General features: G+C 37.6%; 1 protein-coding gene across 1 annotated transcript; it reads right to left on the reverse strand.

Annotated features, from left to right (window-relative positions):
* Positions 1-104: 104 nt before the first annotated feature.
* On the reverse strand, positions 105-23,859 carry LOC149015773 (Cytochrome b561/ferric reductase transmembrane with DOMON related domain-containing protein). Its single transcript, XM_089155491.1, has 4 exons — positions 23,580-23,859; positions 23,069-23,468; positions 19,518-19,801; positions 105-706 (listed from the first exon to the last, which is right to left on the reverse strand). Exons 1-4 carry the CDS (start codon positions 23,751-23,753, stop codon positions 476-478), a joined length of 1,089 nt encoding a protein of 362 aa, XP_089011617.1. The 5' UTR covers positions 23,754-23,859; the 3' UTR covers positions 105-475.
* Positions 23,860-23,872: the final 13 nt, after the last annotated feature.

Consider the following 23,872-nt stretch of genomic DNA (forward strand, 5'->3'; position numbering starts at 1 on the left):
ATAAAGTCTTAAGCGACATCGTAATGCATCTGAGAGTGCCAACATTCAATCTCTAATGTGCTCTTCCGGATTTCTTTCCCAACAAAAAGGAACTAGAATAGCTAAACTCAGAGATGAACTGACAAATAAAGCTGGAAAAATGTGAACTTAACATAGGATTTTTATTATTCTTTGTAGCATAGTTTTGGGGATATTCATATTTCTTACATTAGATCAGTTTTTATAGAATCATTTACCGTACAGCATTCCAATAGGTCAAATGGTTTAAACACTATCAATAGATTGGAATATTTCCCTTAACATCTGAACCTTCTACATAGGGTATTGATTAAGGGAATTGAAGTTGGAAATTCCCTTAATCCAATCATGTAAACTGAACTAAATCAAATTTACAATGGTCTTCAAACAAATTAAAGCCTTTTACAATATGATAAAAGAAGGATGTGAGAAGATGTTCTTTGTTACTATCAAAGTATCACTTTCTTATCCACATCTTTGCTTCCAAACCAATGGCAAAAAGCAACAAAATTGCAAGAATACTGCCATAGCCTGCATTCCAATTAGTCCCTTCATGCCCTAAATGGATTCCATAGAAAACATTTGCTATTGCGAACACAACCATGATCCTTCCAATGTTGTGGTGATACCAATTCCAATACTTACGTACTTTTGAAGTTGGATGTGGCCGAACAAGAAAGGCCATCACCTGCACAATTCGATAGAATGAATTAATTATCAAATCATTGATGCTTATAAGATGAAAAAATAGAAAAGTTGCTGCATAAAATATGATTAAAAAATGATAAAAAGAGGCTTTGAAACACATTGAAGTATTCATACCTTGAATTGCCCTTATCTACTAACTGCAGCCACCTTATCACATCTTATACTTCCTTTATGGTCCATGAAATTGCCCTGATCTGCTTTTGGTTGGCATAGATGGCTCTCTTTGAGTCCTTAAACCCAAGGACTTTCCTGAGCTTACACTAAAGACATCTTTTGCAAGGTCTAACTTTTCAGTACTCCCTCAATACCTATAAGGCTTCATTGAGGTTGGATATATGGCCCCTAAACTAGACTCTTGACGAGCATATTTTTTACTCATAAAATGTTTGAGTAGCTTCATTATGGTAGATTATGTTTGCATTCTTTAACCTTAAAGGGATATCCTTGTAATAGTATAGGTCCTTGGCTATGTACTGGAAAAGAAGAAGAAAAAATCCTTGTCTTGATGGAACTAGTTGTTAATTCACGCATTCTAATCTAGCAAGAATATGCATCCATGAAACTTATAATCTCATGACATGTAGTGGCATCAACAAGCACATTATTACAAGAGAATACATAGATTATTTGGGGAAAACATTGTTTAGGTTGGTATAATTTGTGCAAGTCCTCTGCTTCTCACTAGCTTTAGAAACTAATACCACATTAGCCACCTAGTAGGGATAAGGGATTTTGAGAATCTATGCTTAGGATAACTTGTTAGGATGGACAGTATGAAATCATGAACATAAACATAAAGACTTGACATGGTTCATACCAATGCAGTGTGCTACATCCACAGGAGAAGAACTTTCATTATTTAGGAAGATTATAATGGAGATCTCTAAACCAATCGCCAGAACTATGTTACAAAAGCACTACCCAAAGGTGCAAATCTTACAATTACCTCATAAGAGAATACAAGGTACATATTTATAGAATTTCAATTTGGAAAATGGGTTGAGCTATCAGGTGGTATCATATTGTACTGTAGGAGTGTCACACTCGCACCTTCATAAGAAAACAAGATCAATGATGGGCTCTTGGCTTGGGTTGGGCCTCTACTTGCATCACAAATCTCACACAATGGGTCGTTCAGGTCACCCACTAAGTATGTCAATGTTAGTCCATCTGCAATCTTAGGTACAAGATTTGGGTCACACATAACAAATCTTCACTCGACTTGATTTGTTCCAACTAAAAAGCACATCGTTGATTTATCTTCATCTTCTCCAAAACCTCACTTAATGGTCTAAGCTCTAATGCGACCAACACCAATCAAGTTCATGCAATGCTCAAACTTGACAATACAAAAAGGCAATCAACATATCAACTTGATACCAACCTTTAACACCTTGATATTACCTGTAGCAACTCTCTCTGATATAATGACACTGGACATCGGTGTGCTTCGTCCTCTCATGATACATTTGATCTCTAGACAAGCAAATAGAACTCTAGCTATCATAGTGGACAACAATCATCTCCTTATCCATATTGAGTTCATCAATCAAGCCTCTAAGCCAAATAGCTTCATTATCTTCTTTAGTCACTTGCACATGCTCTAGTTTTGTAGTAAATAATGCAAATGTAGCCTACAAAGAAGCCTTCCAATTGATCACACAGCCTTTAATAGTAAACACATATCCTACGAGTGACCTTTTTTTGTCAAGATCACCAGCATAGTCTGAGCTAACATAGCCTTTTAAACTATCATCGTTCCTCTAAATCTCTAAACAGGCACCGGAGGTCCCTTTGCATGCAAGTATCGATTTTACAAATTCCCAATGAATTTTATCTAGCACGATAAATATCTTCCCACCACACTAGTTGCTGTGAATGTCAGATCAAGTAGACACCATAGCAAACATAATGGAACCAACTACACTAGAGTATCAAACACATGACATATTATTCAACTCTTCATCTTTTGAGGTGATGGAGGCAGCTAGAAATGTGAGATGCAATTGGAGTGCTGATAGGTTTTGCATCTTTCATGCCAAAAGGCTTCAATACCTTCTCCATGTATTTCTACTAAGATAGCCATAGGTTCCTTGCCTTTCTTGATTTCCATACCAAGCATCTTCCTTGTTGCCCCCAAGTCCTTCATTTCAAACTCAATCACTATTGCTTCAACCTAACAATCCCAATCAACCTCTAGCAATGATCATTATAACATCAACGTGTGACAACAAATATATGAGTGAACCCTCTAAGAGTCTTCTAAATTATACACAACAGTCATATTTGCACCTGTTGTAGCCTGAAGTATCCATAACAAAATCAAACCTCTTATACCACTGTTTAGGAGACTACTTCTGTGAAATCCCACCTAACCCTAACCTTGCTGCTGTGCCAAATGCATACATACCATATGCATTGTTTGATTTATTCTCTGTCGTATGAATTGCCTAGTTTCGTTTGGTAGAAGTTTACCCTCGAAGCTGATCCATTCTCTATATTATTTCTTTTAGTGCCTTTTATTCCCTTTGATAGGAGGGTGATCTTAAGTCATTCCCATGATTGATCCTTCTATCCCTACTGTTCTAGAGTGGATCTCCATACATTCTATAACCTTGTGAATTCTCCACATGATGATTTTGAAAGGAAATCAAGTGTGATCTTCATGATTTGTTAACCCTTCAAATTGTTTCTGATTTCAAAGCATGTTAGATTTACTCCTTTGTTTTTCTTACAAAATACTTATTGTTATTTGTTTCCCGTAAATTTTGGAAGAAGGAAGTCAAGATTAAAGCAAAGTATCTCCATCTCTTTGAAAGCCAAGTACCCTCCCAATTTCGAGGATGAATTATTTTAAGGGGGGAGAATGTGAAATCTAGCCCAACCCTAGCCTAGACACCCTATTTGTTTTGGGTGAAGAAGAGCTTGTTTAATGTTTGACCTTGAAGTACCGTGTTGTTATCCTTGGAAGGACCTAGGAAGTCAAGTCAGACCTCTCCCTAAGTGTAAATCCTAAGATCCGAAGTGAAGGAAGAAGACTTTGTGGGCCATCTCAGTAGAAGACATGGTGTTTGACCCAAAACCTATGGATTGATGATGGTGTTTCCTTATTAAAACCTTACTTGATTTGGAGTTAGACTACTCATTGATGAAGAAGAACTTCGCTGATGGGCCTAAAGCCTAGTTGGACCTGGTTTGAAGTTATCCCCACATACTAGTTAAGTAGTATGATGTGTTGAAAGAAGCCCATCGAAAAATATTGAAGTTAGGCCCACTAAATCCCAATTTTTGAGCAAGCTGCTCAGGCAGGGGCAATTTGGTAAAATTCTATTTTTAGGGTTTTTAAAGCTTTATTTATTGGAATTTCGTGGTAAACAATCCCACTATGTTTCTAACCCTCTAGAGAACACGGGAAGGACCTTAGAACCTCCTCTTTGACAACCAATCAACCAACAAGGGCAGTTTGGTCAGTTTGGTGAAATCCTGGTAATTCTTAAGACTCTTTCTGCTATTTAAAGGGGGGAACCCCATGTTTTCACTCACAATCAGTTCTAAGCCTCTGGAGAACGTGGGAAGAGCCCTAGAACCTCTCCTCCAAAGCCAAGGATGATCCTTAAGCATCCATTCAAGTTTCTTCATTGGTTCTTCTTCTTAGAGGTTAGTAATTGATTCGTTTCTTCTTGGATTTGTTCTTTCTTCTATACTTTGAATCTTTTGAATATGAGAAATGTATTACACTACTGTAATGGCCTCTTCTCTAAATCTATTAGCCCTAGAGTGAATCTCCCAATTCACTCTATGTTCTTGAAGCCATATAGCGATGATTCTTGAAATTGACTTCACCCATGATCTTGATCACTCCCTCATTATTATTCTACTGATTTTGGTGATTGTGGGAAAGGTCTCACATCAGTGCTACAACATTTCCTTCTATCCCCATGATTGTTAGGTTGATTCCTTCTTTCCCCCATCCTTGGAAACCAAAAGTAAGGGTTATTCGATGAGAGCTGATTTTGGGTAACTCTCATGAGAGGTAACCAAATTAGGAAACCGTAATCATTTATTAATTGTTAGACCCTACCCAATACCTTTCTTGATTATGTATTTCTACTCTTGTTTTCCCTAGGATGAATATTTGTTCTCTATAAACCAAAAAGAGGGTGATTTTTGTGAGAGTCCAAATTGGGTACTCTCATGAGAGGTAACAAAATTGGGGAATCCAAATCCACTTTTAATTCATTGGATCCTCCCCAAAACCTTTCTTTAATATGATTTCTTTATCTTTATTCCCTAGGGTGAACCTTTATTCTCCCTAGTCTTTCTGTGGGATACACAGATTCTTGTTGGTAAAACCCTAAATGTAAGATTATAATTTCCTTACTTTGATTTAATTGAGAACCTTGTTTTCTCTCATTGTTAGACCTTTCCAATACCTTTCTTGTGTTTGAAATGCTATTCTTTCTTTCTTAGAGTGAATTCCCCTATTCACTCTATGTTCTTGAAGTTCTTGAAGTTCTTGAAACCATATAGTGATTTTCATGTTTCTTGATTCTTGACTATTCTTTCTTTCTTAGAGTGAATTCCCCAATTCACTCTATGTTCTTGAAGTTCTTGAAACCATATGGTGATGTTCTTGTTTCTTGATTCTTGACTATTCTTTCTTTCTTAGAGTGAATTCCCCAATTCACTCTATGTTCTTGAAGTTCCTGAAACCATATGGTGATATTCCCTAATGTTATTGATTCTTGATTTTACCTGAATTCTTGATTACCCCTTTGTATTGTTTTCCTACAAAGTCTTTGGTTGTGGGGGAGGTCTCATACCATTACCATGACCTTCCCTTGTGCTCTCATGATTGAGGAGTTGATCCCTAATGTTTATTGGACAATTGGAAACCCTTATCTGAAGAGATTTTGGGAGGAAACCCTTGGGTAATCCTCATGAGAGAATATCCAAATTGGGTAACCCTCATGAGAGAGTATCCAATTGGGAACCCTATTATTTCTAATCCTCCTCAATTGCATTCTTTGTTTTGAATTACTAAACAGATGTTTCCCTTTCACTATGTGAACCTACTTTGGGTTATTTTGAGAACCAATCTAGGGGAACCTCCATGAGATGATATTTAATTGAAAACCCTAATCCTTTTCTAATTTTTGGGTCCTCCCCAAAGCTTTCCTAAGAAGTGGTTTTGTACTCTTTTATTCGCTAGGGTGAATCTTTATTCACCCTAGCCTTTTCATGAGAGCCATGGTGGGTATACGTTAAAACCCTAAATCTTTATGGCTCAATCAAGAACCTATATTTTGACCATGACTTGATGCTTTGACCTTCTTGGGTAGTCCTAATATGTTCTGGGATGCTCCCTTTCGAATTTCGGACCAATCGGACTTCAAACGAAGAAGTTATGATCAAATTCGGCTTTGCAGCCCCGTATTGTTCCATTGGTCGACTGGTTGGTCGACTAGGTCAGTAGACCAACCAATTGACCAACACAGACAGTAGCCTCAAAACAGCTCTGTTTCCTTCCATTTGACTCCTAATCTTCTAGGTCTTATTCCTAATCATTATTATATGCTTGCTTAGGTTGTAATTGCTAGTCTTGGACCTCTTCCTCATTTATTCTATGGAATCCTTTAAAGATTACTTAAGGTAAGGATGGTTGATCTCTAATAACCTAATATGCATGTCTACTTGTATTTTTTTTAGAATTACATGATCATATCACTACTATAATTAGTTTCTTATATGATCATATGGCTACTGTAGTTCTTCAACTATAGTAGTACTTGTTCTTATTCAATTGTTATTTCAATTATGAATGATTATATGTTGTATTAACAATTATGCTTGTGAATGACTGATTGGGAATGTGATTGCCTAGGTTGTGATTGGGGAATAGGGAATGGGGAATGCTCTTTTGGCGTTCTTGCCTCTAGACACCAGTGGAGGTGGTATGGGACATTTTCCTATGGTGCCCCTTGGCGCTTTCCCTGATTACTGGTTGACATACCTAGGGCATGTCTAGAAGTGTTTGGCTAGGATGTCCCTATTATATCAGACCCGATCGGAAGGGAATTGAGACCGAGCAACCCATGGTAGCAATGGGGATTTGTGGGCACTTCAGATACTAGGTTACATCTGTTTAGGACTTGAATCACATTGCAGGTACAGTTGCAGAAGTGGAACATGTACCCCTGAAATCAAGATCGGTAACCAACCCATGAGAGGAAACAGAAGTACCTGTTAGCTTGATGTAACTGGCCAATAGGGTTGATGAGTCTGTAGTCCAAGATGGTGGATTTTACCATAAAGATGCGATGACTCTAGGGTGAAGGGTACCGAAAAGGATCGCCCGGGGCAAGGAATGGAAGTATCTGGAACTAAGTTGATATAACTAAGTAGAAGACTTGCATTTGGCTAGGCTTAACCCTGACATGTGCCAATACTTGACCAATGGTGATGTGAGAGAGCGGTCACCTAAACCCCAGCCACGGAATGTTCGAGAGGGATGCCTTAACCCAACTACCACAACAAACCCAAGATATCTTAAATGGATGAGGGGGAGTGATAGACGACCCAAAGAAGTATGGTGCTATGACTTAAAGCATGTCTGCCAATAGAGACCAGCATACATAGAGTTAGAAGCATATCTGCATTGTCTGTTTCATATCATTTTGCATTCTGTATGGTTTGCTTCTATGTGTTATTATGTTATTATGGATTGAACTGCCCTGCAGAGTTCTTTTGAACTCACTCCTTTTTGCAACATCTTCTGTTAGACTTCTCTGAAGGTAATACTACTACCGTTGACTATGATGGTCAGTATTATGAAGACCAAGTTGATGACTCATACTATGCTGGCTATGGTGATTGCGTTGGTGAAGACTATCAGTACAAGGCTGATACTTATCAGGAGTAGTTCAGCTTTAGCACTTGTGTGCCAGCGATGGAATATCATTCCATCCTCTTTTTGACTTTTATAGATTCATTGAGACCTTAGTTGTCCATTCCCCCTTTTTCTGTTGGGAACCGTTTGTAACCTTTTGATCTACCTTCCACTTGTCTGTGGAGTGATTTTCCGCCTCACTCTACACTTGATTGGTATCATTTTCCGCACTCTGATGTTCTTTTGTGATCCTTTTGAGATCCTTTCTTGACTTTTATTATCAAATTACTTGAATACAATGATTTATTCTTGCTTTTTATTATATTATTGTGCTAAGTGGATATGATCATTCCAAACCTTGATCTTCGAGGCTGTGGATCACTCCTTCGGGTATTCCAAATAGGGCACCGGCTGACAAAATACCCAGCTAGCTAGCCAGCCGATACCCTATCTGGAATACCCGGAGAAGTGATCCACAGCCCCGAAGATCCAGTTTAGGAACGATCATATCCCTTTCATAGGAGAATAAAATAATCAAAAGCAAGAACAAATCATTGTATTCAAGTAATTTAAAAATAAAAGTCAATAAAGGATCTCAAAAGGATCACAAAAGAGCATCAGAGTGTGGAAAATGATACCAATCAAGTATAGAGTGAGGCGGAAAATCACTCCAAAGACAAGCGGAAGGTAGATCAAAAGGTTACAAACAGTTCCCAAAAGAAAAAGGGGGAATGGACAACTAAGGTCTCAACGAATCTATAAAAGTAAAAAAGATGATAGAATGATATTCCATCGCTGGCACGCAAGTGCTAAAGCTGAACTACTCCTGATAAGTATCAGTCTCGTATTGATAGTCTTCACCAACGTAATCACCATAGCCAGCATAGTATTAGTTATCAACTTGGTCTTCATAATACTGACCATCATAATCAACGGTAGTAGTATTACCTGCAGAGAAGTCTAACAGAAGATGTTGCAAAAAGGAGTGAGTTCAAAAGAACTCAACAAGGAAGTTCATTCCATAATAACACATGGAAGCAAACCTACAAAATGCAAAATTATATGAAATAGACGATGCAGATATGCTTCTAACTCAATGTATGTTGGTCTCTATTGGCAGACATGCTTTAAGTCATAGCACCATACTTCTTTGGGTCGTCTATCACTCCCCCTCAACCATTTAAGATATCTTGGGTCTGTCGTGGTAGTTGGGTTAAGGAATCCCTCTCGAACATTCTGTGGCTAGGGTTTAGGCGACTGCTCTCTCACATCACCATTGATCAAGTATTGGTGCATGTCAGGGTTAAGCCTAGCCAAATGCATGTCTTCTACTTAGTTATATCAACTTAGTTCTAGATACTTCCATTCCTCGCCCCGGGCGATCCTTTCCGGTATCCTTCACCCTAGAGTCATTGCATCTTTATGGTAAAATCCACCATCTCGAACTACGGACTCAGCAACCCTATTGGCCAGTTACATCAAGCTTACTAGTGCTTCCGTTTCCTCTCATGGGTTGGTTACCGGTCTTGATTTCAGGGGCCCACGTTCCACTTTTGCAACTGTACCAATGAATGGACTCTCACGAGTATCCGCAATGTGATTCATGTCCTAAACAGATGTAACCCGGTATCTGAAGTGCCCACAAATTCCCATTGTTACCATGGGTTGCTCGGTCTCAATTCCCTTCCGATCGGGTCTGATATAATAGGGACATCCTAGCCAAACACTTCTAGACATGCACTAAGTATGTCAACCAGTAATCAGGGAAAGCGCCAAGAGGCACCATAGGAAAATGTCCCATACCACCTCACTGGTGTCCAGAGGCAAGAACGCCAAAAGGGCATTCCCCATTCCCCATTCCCCAATCACAACCTAGGCAATCACATTCCCAATCAGTCATTCACAAGCACAATTGTTAATACAACATATAATCATTCATAATTGAAATAACAATTGAATAAGAACAAGTACTACTATAGTTGAAGAACTACAGTAGCCATATGATCGTATAAGAAACTAATTACAGTAGTGATATGATCATGTAATTCTAAAAAAAATACAAGTAGACATGCATATTAGGTTATTAGAGATCAACCATCCTTACCTTAAGTAATCTTTAAAGGATTCCATAGAATAAATGAGGAAGAGGTTCAAGACTAGGAATTACAATCTAAGCAAGCATATAATAATGATTAGGAGTCAAATGGAAGCAAACAGAGCTGTTTGAGGCTACTGTCTGTGTTGGTCGAATGGTTGGTCTACTGACCTAGTCGACCAATCAGTCGACCAATGGAACAATACGGGGCTGCAAAGCCGAATTTGATCATAACTTCTTCGTTTGAAGTCCGATTGGTCCGAAATTCGAAAGGGAGCATCCCAGATCATATTAGGACTACCCAAGAAGGTCAAAGCATCAAATCATGGTCAAAATATAGGTTCTTGATTGAGCCATAAAGATTTAGGGTTTTAACGTATACCCACCATGGCTCTCATGAAAAGGCTAGGGTGAATAAAGATTCACCCTAGCGAATAAAAGAGTACAAAACCACTTCTTAGGAAAGCTTTGGGGAGGGCCCAACAATTAGAAAAGGATTAGGGTTTTCAATTAAATATCATCTCATGGGGGTTCCCCTAGATTGGTTCTCAAAATAACCCAAGGTAGGTTCACAGAGTGAAAGGGAAACATCTGTTTAGTAATTCAAAACAAAGAATGCAATTGAGGAGGATTAGAAATAATAGGGTTCCCAATTGGATACTCTCTCATGAGGGTTACCCAATTTGGATATTCTCTCATGAGGATTACCCAAGGTTTCCTCCCAAAATCTCTTCGGATAAGGGTTTCCAATTGTCCAAGAAACATTAGGGATCAACTCCTCAATCATGAGGGCACAAGGGAAGCTCATGGTAATGGTATGGGACCTCCCCCACAACCAAAGACTTTGTAGGAAAACAATACAAAGGGGTAATCAAGAATTCAGGTAAAATCAAGAATCAATAACATTAAGAAACAAGAACATCACCATATGGTTTCAAGAACTTCAAGAACATAGAGTGAATTGGGGAATTCACTCTAAGAAAGAAATAATAGTCAAGAATCAAGAAACAAGAACATCACCATATGGTTCCAAGAACTTCAAGAACATAGAGTGAATTGGGGAATTCACTCTAAGAAAAAAAGAATAGTCAAGAATCAAGAAACAAGAACATCACCGTATGGTTTCAAGAACTTCAAGAACCTAGAGTGAATAGGGGAATTCACTATAAGAAAGAAATAATAGCATTTCAAACACAAGAAATGTATTGGAAAGGTCTAACAATGAGAGAAAACAAGGTTCTCAATTAAAGTCAAAGGAAAGAAATTATAATCTTACATTTAGGGTTTTACCAACAAGAATCTGTGTATCCCACTAAAAGATTAGGGAGAATAAAGGTTCAACCTAGGGAATAAAGATAAAGAAATCATAATAAAGAAAGGTTTTGGGGAGGATCCAATGCATTAAAAGTGGATTTGGATTCCCCAATTTGGTTATCTCATGAGAGTACCCAATTTGGACTCTCACAAAAATCACCATCTTTTCGGTTCATAGAGAACAAAGATTAATCCTAGGGAAAACAAGAGTAGAAATACATAATCAAGAAAGGTATTGGGTAGGGTCTAACAATTAATAAATTATTAGGGTTTCCTAATTTGGTTACCTCTAATGAGAGTGACCCAAAATCAACTCTCATCAAATAACCCTTACTTTTGGTTTCCAAGGATGGGGGAAAGAAGGAATCAACCTAACAATCATGGGGATAGAAGGAAAGGTTGTAGCACTGATGTGAGACCTTTCCCACAATCACCAAAATCAGTAGAATAATAATGAGGGAGTGATCAAGATCCTGGGTAAAGTCAATTTCAATAATCATCGTATATGGCTTCAAGAACATAGAGTGAATTGGGGGATTCAATCTAGGGCTAATAGATTTAGAGAAGAGGCCATTACATTAGTATAATACCTTTCTAATAGTCAGAAGTATAGAAGAAAGAACAAATCCAAAAAGAAACGAATCGATTACTAACCTTTTAGAAGAAGAACCGATGAAGAAACTTGAATGGATGCTTGAGGATCATCCTTGGCTTTGGAGGAAAGGTTCTAGGGCTCTTCCCACGTTCTCCAGAGGCTTAGAACTGATTGTGAGTGAAAAACATGGAGTTCGCCCCTTTAAATAGCACAAAGAGTCTAAGAATTACCAGGATTTCACCAAACCGACCAAAGCGCCCTTGTTGGTTGATTGGTTGTCAAAGAGGAGGTTCTAAGGTCCTTCCCATGTTCTCTAGAGGGTTAGAAACATAATGGGATTGTTTACCATGAAATTCCAAAAAATGAAGCTTTAAAAACCCTAAAAATAGAATTTTACCAAATTGCCCTTACCTAGGCAGCTTGCTTAAAAATAGGGATTTAATGGGCCTAACTTCAATATTTTTGGATGGGCTTCTTTCAACACATCATACTACTTACCTAGTATGGAGGTATGTCTTCAAACCAGGTCCAACTAGGCTTTAGGCTCATCAACCAAGTTCTTCTTCATCAATGAGTAGTCCAACTCCAAATCAAGTAAGGTTTCAATAAGGAAACACCATCATCAATATCCATGGGTTTTGGATCAAACACCATGTCTTCTACTGAGATGGCCCACAAAGTCTTCTTCCTTCACTTCGGGTCTTAGGATCTACACTAAGGGAGAGGTCTGACTTGACTTCCTAGGTCCTTCAAGGATAACAACATGGTACTTCAAGGTCAAACATTAAACAAGCCCTTCTTCACCCAAAACAGATAGGGTGTCTAGGCTAGGGTTGGGTTGGGCTGGATTTCACAACTTCAAACCATATACGGACTTCTTCACCAAAGAAAACGAGGGCCTCTTTTCCTTCTACAACAAAACCTCGAACTTATGCATATAAATCCGTTTCTGGTTTGCCATACAAGAATGCACTTTCACATGAGTTACTTCAACACCAAATTATGTATAGCAACTAAAACGAGCAACACATGAATAGAGTTGTGCTTAACGACAGGTGAAAAACCATCATTAAAATCAACTCCCTATACCTGAGCATAGCCTTTTGCAACCAATTGTGCCTTGTATCCGGCATCTTCAACAACAATGGTAGACTCTTTCCTCTTGTAGGTAGACCCATTTGGAGCCAAAAAAAAATTATTCCCTTATGATAGATTAACAAGCTCCCATGTTTGATTTTATAAATGACTCAATCTTCTCATTCATGCCAACAACTTCTTTGAAGAATCAATTACAGAGATTGCTTTTGAATATGTTGCAGACTCATTGTTTTTAATTACATCTACAATAGCCAATGCATAAGTGACAATTGCAGCATGCCCATATTTTTCTAGTGCCAAATGTTTCTCCTTGGCCTATTTCTAGCAATGTTATACTCCTCTTCTCAATTCCCTGGAGCATCTTCTTCTTCAATAAAAATGGGCAGCTAAACTGACGTTGATTGCGCTTATTTTGAAGATAGACCGTCCACTTTACTTTTCCCTAGAATTTTTCTGGCTTACATCACTTTGAACATAGGATCTGAGTAACACAACTGACTCATCAGATGTTACATTTATGCTAAATATAAACTTAGGATTCTTTTGGATTAGGACACCATAACCTAAATCCCTTAAATCTAGTCCTTACCCAAGAGAAATACACTTTTCAGCCCTAGATTCCAACTTCCCATCATTCACATATGTAAAAGGAAGACATCTAAGAGTCTTTAAGTTATAGTAACTAGTAGATTTGTGAATCCCCTAGATTCCTAACTAGATAACCCATCATTACAGGTCCAAGAATTCAAAGTGCTGAAAGTAGACAACTTTGGACCATCGAGTCGAGACCGTGAATTCAGGGGTTGAACTTATAGACACAGATAAGATAGGTGATGACCTAGCCACCTTAAATGATTTTGGAAGGAGAAAGAAAGCCAACCTGTATGGCTTAGGAAGGTGGATTTGGCACACACATAAATCAAGGTTGAAAGACTCCAATGCCCAGGTAAATGTTCCCATTAAGTCAAGCATGGTTAGGAAAGTATCCTGACCATAGCCTAACGAAAACCGCTTTTGGATGAGAAAGATATAAGGGCGGTCTCCCAGAGGCAATTGGTTCAGTTGACTGACTTGCCCCTACCCAAAAAAGGGTATTTTTGGGTTTTTGATGTTTGAAAACCTATTTTATTGTTCTTTTGCCTCTTACATGAATATTTTATATTATTGAAAGCTGAGAGCTTGGGAGAGGAGAAGATCTTGGGGATTTGTGGAATCTTTGCAAGTTTGGTGGTGCCGAAGCGCGAATAGCAAGGATAAAGGCATGTTGAGGTAAAGAAACCTTCAAAACCCTTTTTTCAACTATTCTATTTAGGTGTTTATGTTGATAGATAGCACTGATGGTGGCGGCTGTGGCAGTTGGTAGGAATTGAATGTTTATTGATGATTCTAATCATGTCTCCCAACCCCATTGAGTGGTGATTTGTGTTGTTTCTCCCATTTGAGTTTGATTTGCCAACTCAAAGACACTTGCGGGAAGCTCTTTATTTACCAATTTGGGGATTTATGTAAGGAGACTTTGTTAGATGTTTTGGGAGTGTTTTTGGAGCATTACTACTATTCTATTGCAGCTTCAAAAGCCTACCAAAGGTGGGGTTTCAAAATGAAGCAAGAAGAGACCAAACTTGGTTCGCACCCAAGGGGTAGTCGACTAGCCCTTTTAGGCTCAACTGACCAGCCCATCCCAAGTTCGATTAGGTAATTTGTCTGGTCTCAATCTGGTTTGATTCCAAATTTTAATTCATAGATTCCCCTTATAATTGATAGGTTTTGGATGATTTGTTGGCCTTCTTTTGGTGAATGATTTGATACTTCTAGGGAGTGCTGACGCCATGACAGGTGAGAGATACAACATTATGTATTTGCGTATTTAATCCATATTCTAACTCATGCTATTAGTCTTACTTGTGTGTGTTCTTATGAATGGTAGTATAGGGCATGCATGCATGGGTGGTGATGTTAATATATTTCTATATACTATTCATTTATTTATTTCATCTCAATTTATTATTGTGAATATGATATGTTAGGAATTGGGTGGTTATATATTACATGTACATCTACTTGGGGTTATGGGTTTGCTCATTGCCCCTAGTGCCTTACATTCATTTGGACATTTATGTGCATTACTTTTAGGTTTCTAGACATGGCTAATTTACCCTTTTTACGTGCTACTACCCATTCAGCATGGGTTTGAAGCCAAGTGGCCCATGATAGCAGTGGCTGGGTATTGTGGGCATCCAACAAAGGTAACCAATCCATGAGGAGACACAGACCCACTATCGTATCTTGCAATGGTGAGGTTCCCTATGTGGAGGGTTGGGCTTGTGGTCATCCAACAGAGGTAGCCAGTCCGTGAGGAGACACGAGAGCGTCTGCCAAAGCATATGTGTACGACTATAGGTTTTACAGAATGATAATCCAAAAGAAGTAGCTATTCTATGAGGAATAACATTCTAGGTGGAGAAGTATATGCGGACCAACAGGGCATTAGTCCAAACCACATGTAGTATGAAACGTAGTTGACCTTGCATTGGGCTAGGCTTATCCTTGATGTGCGCCAGTACTCATACCAATGGGATAGTGAGAGAGTGGTGACCTAACCCCCAACTATGGTGTGGATGTAGACCGTACCCCTATATTGCGGGATCCCAATAGAGGTAACCAATCCATGAGGGATTAGAGTGACGAGACTTCCCAGAGGAGGTTGATGTTCTGGCTTCATGTGTGTCTACCATAGAGACTAGCACCAGTTAGAGTTATTGGAACATACTTGCATACATGCATTATTTCATTTCATTTACATTTACATCTCATATTTGGCACATGTGTTAAATGCTTGATATGTAATTTTGTTGATCTCACTAAGTTTGGTGGAACTCATTCCTCGAGAAAACATATTTCTTTAGATTCTTTGACAAGTTATGAGAACTCCATCCTTCTGGAGTACACGGAGCCATTGGAGCCATTTGATATCCTGACAGATGAGGATGTGGAGGCCCACGATGACTTGTGTCCAAGGATGGATTGCTCTTACACTGTTCAACTCTTTTGATCGCTATATAGGTGATTATTTTTAGGGATGTGATGGAGTTTGATTAGGATTGCATTACCTAAATCTAGGAAATTGAACAATTAAGCTAATTACACTTTTAAACATAATTCAGTCTTAATACTTTAAACTTAGACTTCCGTTGATTTGACTTTGACATTAATTCTAATTTTCATTTTGGATAATTGTAATTACATTATATTTTGATACCTTTATTATTCCTACTCCTTGATTATGCTATTGTGTGTGTGGTTATGGATTGACCATAAACCAAGATCTTGTGGTTATAGATTACAACCACGGGTATTCGAGTAAGTCCAATATTGGTTGTGTGGGGTTTGACAAGATTCACTAGAGCAAACATCCTTTGGAGCCTTGCACACTATAGTTGCATTGAGAGACCTCTTCACCATCTATGTTTCTGTATTTATTGCTTTTGCTCAGAATTCCATGCCTAATCCTACATTTGACAACATGCACATTGCCTTCTCTAACAATGTTGTATCAATGCACTCTGCTACTCTATTTTGTCATCTCCACAACTGGATGGTGTGTTGCAATTCCCTCATTCCTATGGAACTCATTGAATAGAACCTTTAATTTTCTTAATCACCTTGTTTGTCTTACCACCACTAATTCTAGGCTCCAAAATAATAATACTATTCGGTCTGTACTCATTTTTATATTGCTTTAGGGTGGTAGAAAAAGTTTTATTACCTACACCCTACAATTCCAAGAAAAAAAAATTCATTAGACTAATAACAATCTTCATCCATCTTCGTAACATCACCATAGGGACAACTTTGCCTAGCATTCTCCAGCGACACAACATTTGTTCAATTTGGATATGAGAGAATTCGATCAGGTGGCTTTGCTTGATTATAGAGAATAGCCAACTCACCTTTGTCGATTCTCTTTCCTAACTCCAAGAAAGAGAAACCTTCCATCAATAAGTTTTGGTAAATATTTCTTCACCTAAAATAGGTTCCATATAAAGTTGCATCCTTTAATTACTAATACTACCCAAATCATCTATTGGACTCACCCGCACGTCATCAAGCATAGTGTAAGGCATCCTTATCCACAATCTCGAGGATTGAGCAATAAAAGAAGACTCCCCAATTGGTCCATTATTGCCTCCAACTTCCATAAAATCCTCCTCCTTCACATTTCTAGTATTGAAATCCAACCAATTAGCATGGAAGGATTGACGAGTATTTATGTGGCTTCTAAAATTATTCTCCAGGAGCCCCACTTCCCTATCCTCTTCATTATCTTCCATTCTCAACACATCAAAACAAGAAGTTCAAACTGCCAGCATATCTTGGTTTCCATTCCCGTCATGGTTCAAATTGCCTCTTTTCAATTGCTTGATTACCCCCACCAGTACCACTTCTGGATCCACAGCGAGCATCTTTATAAAAATTTGGCTTTTGAGCACGCATCCAGGGACCATAGGTGTCCACTGTTTGCTTTATCCAACAGTGGAAACAAATGAAAGTATATGTGGCACTCATATATTGAGTGCCACTAGATGGTTGCTCAATTCTAGGCCACAGAGGATTTCAACCCCTTATTCATAGTATGATTCTCCTTATGACGACTAAACGAACCACATTCGTAACAGAGAAGGTGCAAAGATTTTTATAGAATATGATGAACCCTCCCTTGAGTTTGAATTTGGATAAAAGAGGTTCTTCACACCCTAAAAACTGATTTTGCTTGGGAGCAGCGCTGCTCTCAACAATCAAAGGCCTAGATGCAATTTGGAGTTCATAGCAAATCTAGACCGTTGAGTAAAGTGTTCATTCAACGGTCCAAATTTGCTTTGGACCCCAAATTGAATCTAGACCATGCGCTATTGAGAGTAGCACTGCTCCCAAGCACATTCCCTCAAAAACTTGCCCCTTGTCGCCCGCTCTATTGTGAAATCAATCTTAATGGCCCCCACTTTCCTCTTAGATTAGTGAGAGACCTTCTATCAAAATATTCGATAGATATTCTTGGGAACCTCACCTAGACCACCAATTTCCTCAATTCAATGCTCATGGAGTTGAAGTCAAGTTACGGATTGAAAGATAATGATTAGCAACCATCCAAGGGCTTTTTGTGCACTTTCCCGTAATCACCAATGAACCCAAATTTTGCCATATAGTAATGGGGACAAATCGTCTTTTGTGCACATCTCTCTACTGTGCGTAGCAGTGCAACACCACAATTTGACACGTGTTATCTTCTTAATAAATTGTGAAGATTAGAAAGCTAGTTTTTAGGTCAAAGAGACTCATTTTTATGACCAATTTTGGCTAAAACCCACCCATTTCTAAGACCCGGTTCTAGAAATGAGAAACCCACCATTTTCCCCATTGTTTTCCCTTTCAATCCATTTCTTGGTCTCTCATTCTCTCACTCCATCTCCCATTTCTTAAGCTAAGAAATGGTACCAAGAGCAGCTACAGGTAGAAGGAGGCTTGTTTTCTTCTCCCTATGAGTAAATTTATTTGCTTGTATTGGAAACCGATGTTCTACTTCCACAGTACAAATGCTGTATTTCTAGTGTTTCTTGACATGGTTGAATGGCAGAGACATATTGGACAAAGAAAAGAAGAACAGCAGAGACATAAAATGCAGACTAGAGGCAGCATTTAATAGAAAACATAGATGTTGCTACAACCATGAAATTGTATTTGAGTCTACAATTACCAAGCACTGAGAAGCAATGCCAACCTGCACTTGAGATCCCTAAGAAGTTTCTCAATCTGTCAGTGAGTCATTGTTTAGTTATTTACTTTGGGGTAAACCACTATGGATGCAAGTAAAAGAGAAAATAAAATAAAGAAGAAGAAGAGAAACAAAAGAACATGCAAAATAAATTCTAGCTCTTGGTTTATGTTGTTCTTCAAAGAGAAATGCCTTGGCTGCTTGAGGATGTTTTCACGAATCAATGACTTCCATTGAGTCGAAAGAGATGAAGAAAGGGATTCTCAAATGGGAAGGAACAATAATGAAGAACAAAGCAAGAGATGAGGAAGAGACACCATGGAAGAATGGGAGTAAGAGGAAAGGAAGGTTGAGTTGAAGAGGCAGGAAAACGATGGGAAAAATGGTGGGCTTTCTCATTTCTAGAACCGGGTCTTAGAAGTGGGTGGATTTTGGCCAGAATGAGCCATAAAAATTGGTCTCTTTCACATAAGAACTAGCCTTCTAATCTCGTCCATTTATTAAGAATATGACACGTGTCAAACTGTGGTGCTGTACTGTTGTGCACAGGAGAGAGATATGCACCGCAGATGATTTTTCCGGCCGTAGAGTAATTGCAACTAATGTCAATCAATTCCAAAGTCCCATTCGGCTTCCATAATTGCTGAAGTCTCCTGGACAAAAATTTAAAACCAAGAGATTTTCCAAGGAGTTTGATGATCAAGGATTGCCTAAATGATTTCAATAGAAACTCCTCTCAAAAATCAGATAAATCATTCACATAATAAAAGAAAAAATCAATTAATTACCATTAAAGGATTGGTTCAGTTGGCAATAACCAATGCTACTTAGTGAAGAATTTAAGGCTCGACTCTCTCTGACGGTATATGTATGTAACAACAACCCCCACCCCTATGTATATAAAAAATCACTAATTCCAAAAAAACAGTCTGCTTTAATTACCAATATATATCCAAGGTCATTAAAAATGCATTTAGTCCAAACTAATTAATATTGGAACAGTCAGACAATGATATATATATTTACTAACCTGGAGGCAGCCAAGGACAAAGATGAAGATGCCAAGACCCCTGTGTGTTGAAACCTTGACATGGAGACGATCCTTTAGGACGAACCCTAGGATTACTCCTATAGTTCCCAAGATAAAAGCAGATACTTGGATGCAAGCATGAGAATAGAACCAAAAGGGATCCCAATGCCTCAAGTAGCGACCACAAATGATTCCAATTATCGGAAGAAGACCCCAACCCATCATATTCAGGATCCCATGGCCCTTCCTTAGTCTTGAATATGGCCTTTCCACGTTGCTTTCACCTGCAAATTATTTCAACCGTACGGAATTAATTTTAAGTTAAGTTCTCCACTAAACTAATTCATCATGGATTGCATTAAGGTCGGTCCGATTTTCTAAATTGCTAACCTAATGCTCTAGCTTGGCCTTGACCTAGGGTGACCCTACAAGACTGGGTTAGACCAAGTCAGGCTAGATACTAATCTTGCCCAAACCCTCACGATGGCCTCGACCCTAACCTTGTAAGGTAAGGGGTGAATTGGCTTACGTATCCGGATATCCGAATATATATAATTGGGATCTTTCCTATGGATAGAAGATTAAGTTTTTTTTTTTTTTTTTTTTTTAATATTTATTTACTATATATTTAGAAGGGAGATTCAAACATATGGTGGAGGGGTGTGATAAGAATATAGTCGTAAAATCCGGACTTTTATCAAGCCCATTTCCTTTCGACAAAGAAATGGACCATCTATTTTCCTTTAGATGAAAAACACATGTCTATCTGTCACATTCAAAGGTTTGATTAAATAAAAATAAAAATTTTCTATCTTCTAAATCTTATCTCAACCTTTGGATGTAACTGATAGACATATGTCTTTCATCTAAAGGGAAATAGATGGTCTATTTCTTATATAAAATTCTCGTATAATCGTCTATCCTTATTCTTACCACAAAAAAATATATCTATCATGTCAATGCAGGGTTGATAGAGTGATAAGATCCATACTTCTCAGTGGAGAGGTCATGAGTTCGACCCTTGCGGACGACAAACATCCCCCTAAGGATGTAATCAAGGTGCGCAAAAGCTGGCCGGATGAACCTCGGATACCAAAAATAACCCCCCCCCCAAATTCTTCGACTAGTCTCAAGATGACCCAAAAAAGAGAGTTATAAGATTCAATCACATATAATATTTTAATTTAAAGATACTCATTACCGTCAAAGTTCAGCTCAATTGATAATAATCAACGCTTTTAATAGAGAGGTCATAGTTCGATCCTCCCGGATGATGTGTAATAACCAATGTTTTCAATGGACAGGTTAGAGTTCAATCCTACCTAATTATGTATGTAATAATCCTCACATCCTATTCCTAAAAAGTTAATATAAAACACATTTTTTAAAAGAAACATGCTCATCAATTTACCTTAATCTTTAAATTAAAATATATATACATAACTAATCTTAGAAATCACGACACATTATTTTTCAAACCCTCCAAAGAAAAGATGCAAACCCATTGTACATTCGTAGTCCTCACGACAAATTCCTTGTGGTTTGGATGCTCTTCAATTCAAAGATATTTGGCTACCAAAGAAAAAAATTTTGAAGAAATTTTAAATATGGGGGAGGTGGTGGCTGAATAGCCGTGTAAATTTTTTTTATTTTTTTTTAAGCCTCCCCATGAGAGTTTGGCCTTTTAACTGTTCAACTAATCCACCATTGGTATGAATGACCATACAAATTGCTTGGTTGGATGGTCCTAAAAAACATACTATTAAATTTGGTAGAATTAAATCTGAATCGTCCATCACAAATAGTTCAAACTTAATTCAATAGATTTAATGGTATTTACATAGTCGTTCAACTACATTTATGCTTAAATATATATATATATATACTTTTAAGTCTGAAATTCTCACACCAACCCCACAATCTTCAAATTCTATATCGTACATTTTCTTTGTTTTTTTCCAATAAATTTATGTCATGGATATTCACCACGTCGAAAAATGGATAAGATATAATAATTTCTTCCATATTATTTTCATGATCAGTTCAACAACACTAACCTTCTTCTTTCACCACACGGCAAGTAAATTAGTGATAGAGAAATATCATCTAAGCTTTGATGAATGGGTGGGTGGACAATCTCTTTCTTTTTCTTAAAATGAATGGATGGGTAGGTAGTCTTTTTCTTTATATTCCCATAGGCACCAAACCTCTCAACATGAAATTGTTCGCACCCGGTTTTTAATATAAATGGAATCTTTTACTTCATGAGGTTAGGTACACATTTCACCTTTTTTGTGTCTACTTGTCGATTTTTGTATTTTTTTTGGCTAATCGTTTAATTGTCGATGTCATGTAGTTAGTTTTAAGCAATTTCTTTTCCCTTTCCTTACCAAAAAAAGTTGGTAAACTTCTTTTCCCTTTTTCCATCTTTCTTTATTATTATAATAAAAGAAAATAACGCATAAGTCTTTGGATTTACCAACTAAAACATATAATTATAAACATGGTTAGTTTACAATCACTTCCACTCGGAATAGTATAAAACACTAATTTTCATCTATCACACAATCAGGTAGGATCTCTATCTATAAAAGCCGACAAAATGAGACCCCCTCATTGTATAATGGCGAAAGTAATGGACGGTGTTATGTATCATCCTCAAGAAAAACAGATCGAGTTCTTATCAAGTTTTGATAGTAAAGTAAATCCTAAAAAGAGTTGTAGATCAAAGTTATCCAAAGTTATCCACCCTGTACCCCTTAAAAAAAAACAAGATATGCTAAGAAAAGTAGACGTTTGTAATTAAAAAGAAAAGAAAAATACTCTGGTTTGTAGATTATTAACTTACACCTTTGAATGTTTTCTATTACAATGTCATCCTTATGTTTTAGATTATATATCAAACGTATTACGACCATTAGAACAATAAGTTTAAGTAATAACTCAACATCTATTGTATTTTTAAAATTTTTGTATTATCCTCATTTACTACAAGGAATATATATATATTTTAAAAGGAATTGAGAAGTTAGGATACTTTCTATGTGATGTTGTGTATTCTAGTTACTTTTAAGTATTTTCAAATTTTTTCGTAATTATACGAAGATACAATAGCAACAAATATATATTTTCTATTTAAAACTAACAGTGTTAATTTTAAGAGTAGAGTGTAGATCCTCAACCCATAAGGGTAAAAGACTATAAAATAAAAGGTAGGAGTAAAGTCTAGATCTTCTGAGGATTGAGAAGGATAGTCTTACTTTCACAAACATAGTATTTGTGATCGTGCTTTTAGCATGATGGTGACAGCCTCTTGCGTAGAGGTAGTAAAACTAATAAGATATTTGGTTTAAGTCTTTATCTTTACGGATCATTTCCCTCCCCAGCCTCTCATTTGATGATGACCAAGAAATGAAAAATAAATAAAAATAAATAAAAAAGCCCAGGATCCCAACTCGAGGGTGTATACGTAATTTGATAAAAAAAAATATTAAAAAAAAAAATAGTAGAAGAAACTGGAAATTAATCGGGTAGTAGTGCTAACCACTCACCTGTGACAGAATTCCATGAAGTTGAGATCTGATCACGATGTTGCCTCAAACGGAAATCCGATGCCGGCAACCAGTTTTTGGGTCCGACGGAATAAATGACATTCGGTTGAGGTTGTGATATGTTCAGTTGGAAGGCGAGGTAGATCCGTGGTGTTTGATATACAATTTGAGAAGAATTCTCAACCACCGGAAGGTTCCCTTCATCTGGTACGACCAAATTTGGTGAAGTTCCTGTCAGATGGTACTGCTTAATCACTCCATTCCCATCCAGTTTAGTCCAACCCACCATTGCACTGCTTCCGACCATGTTTCCATCTTTGGAGAAACCCATGGCAACAAAAGAATTTGTATAAGGTGCTGATAACACAAAGCTCCATAGGTTTGGTCCAGTTTGCAGATACTGAATTCAGAAAATATTCTTCTGTTATTGTAGTGAAGCCATCCGAATATAAAACTAAACAGAACAACAACATAAACATGAAGTGATGATGATGAAGTTCTGAGTTCTTACCCTGAGGATGTAATCTTCAGTTTCCCAAACAAGTTGGCATTTGAAAGAACTAGTGTTGAAATTGATAATACCACTGAAATCGACATTAGAACTGCATGAATCTGTCTGAGAATACACAAGAGAATGAAAGGTAGATAACAGTAAGAAGAATAAGAAAGATGTCTGCAACTTCATGTTTATCTCTTCTTTTCTTTCTGATCAACTAGTTTGGAATGATGGGTTTCTTGGTTTGGAGTCAAATAATTAAGATCTTAATTTGATGCGCTGGTACTGATTTTATAAAATGGGGGCGG

This window comes from Hakea prostrata, chromosome 5, assembly GCF_041222555.1.
Source record: "Hakea prostrata isolate BN-2017 chromosome 5, UWA_Hpros_2, whole genome shotgun sequence".
NCBI lineage: Eukaryota > Viridiplantae > Streptophyta > Magnoliopsida > Proteales > Proteaceae > Hakea > Hakea prostrata.

What these genes read in the sequence shown, in the direction of transcription:
- LOC149015773 (XM_089155491.1), bottom strand. Translation starts at nt 23,753, where the DNA reads ATGAAGTTGCAGACATCTTTCTTATTCTTCTTACTGTTATCTACCTTT. An exon ending in TTCATGGAATTCTGTCACAG is followed by an intron (nt 19,802 to 23,068) that starts GTGAGTGGTTAG and finishes AATAATTTGCAG; the next exon opens with GTGAAAGCAACGTGGAAAGG. An exon ending in TTGTCCTTGGCTGCCTCCAG is followed by an intron (nt 707 to 19,517) that starts GTTAGTAAATAT and finishes CGAATTGTGCAG; the next exon opens with GTGATGGCCTTTCTTGTTCG.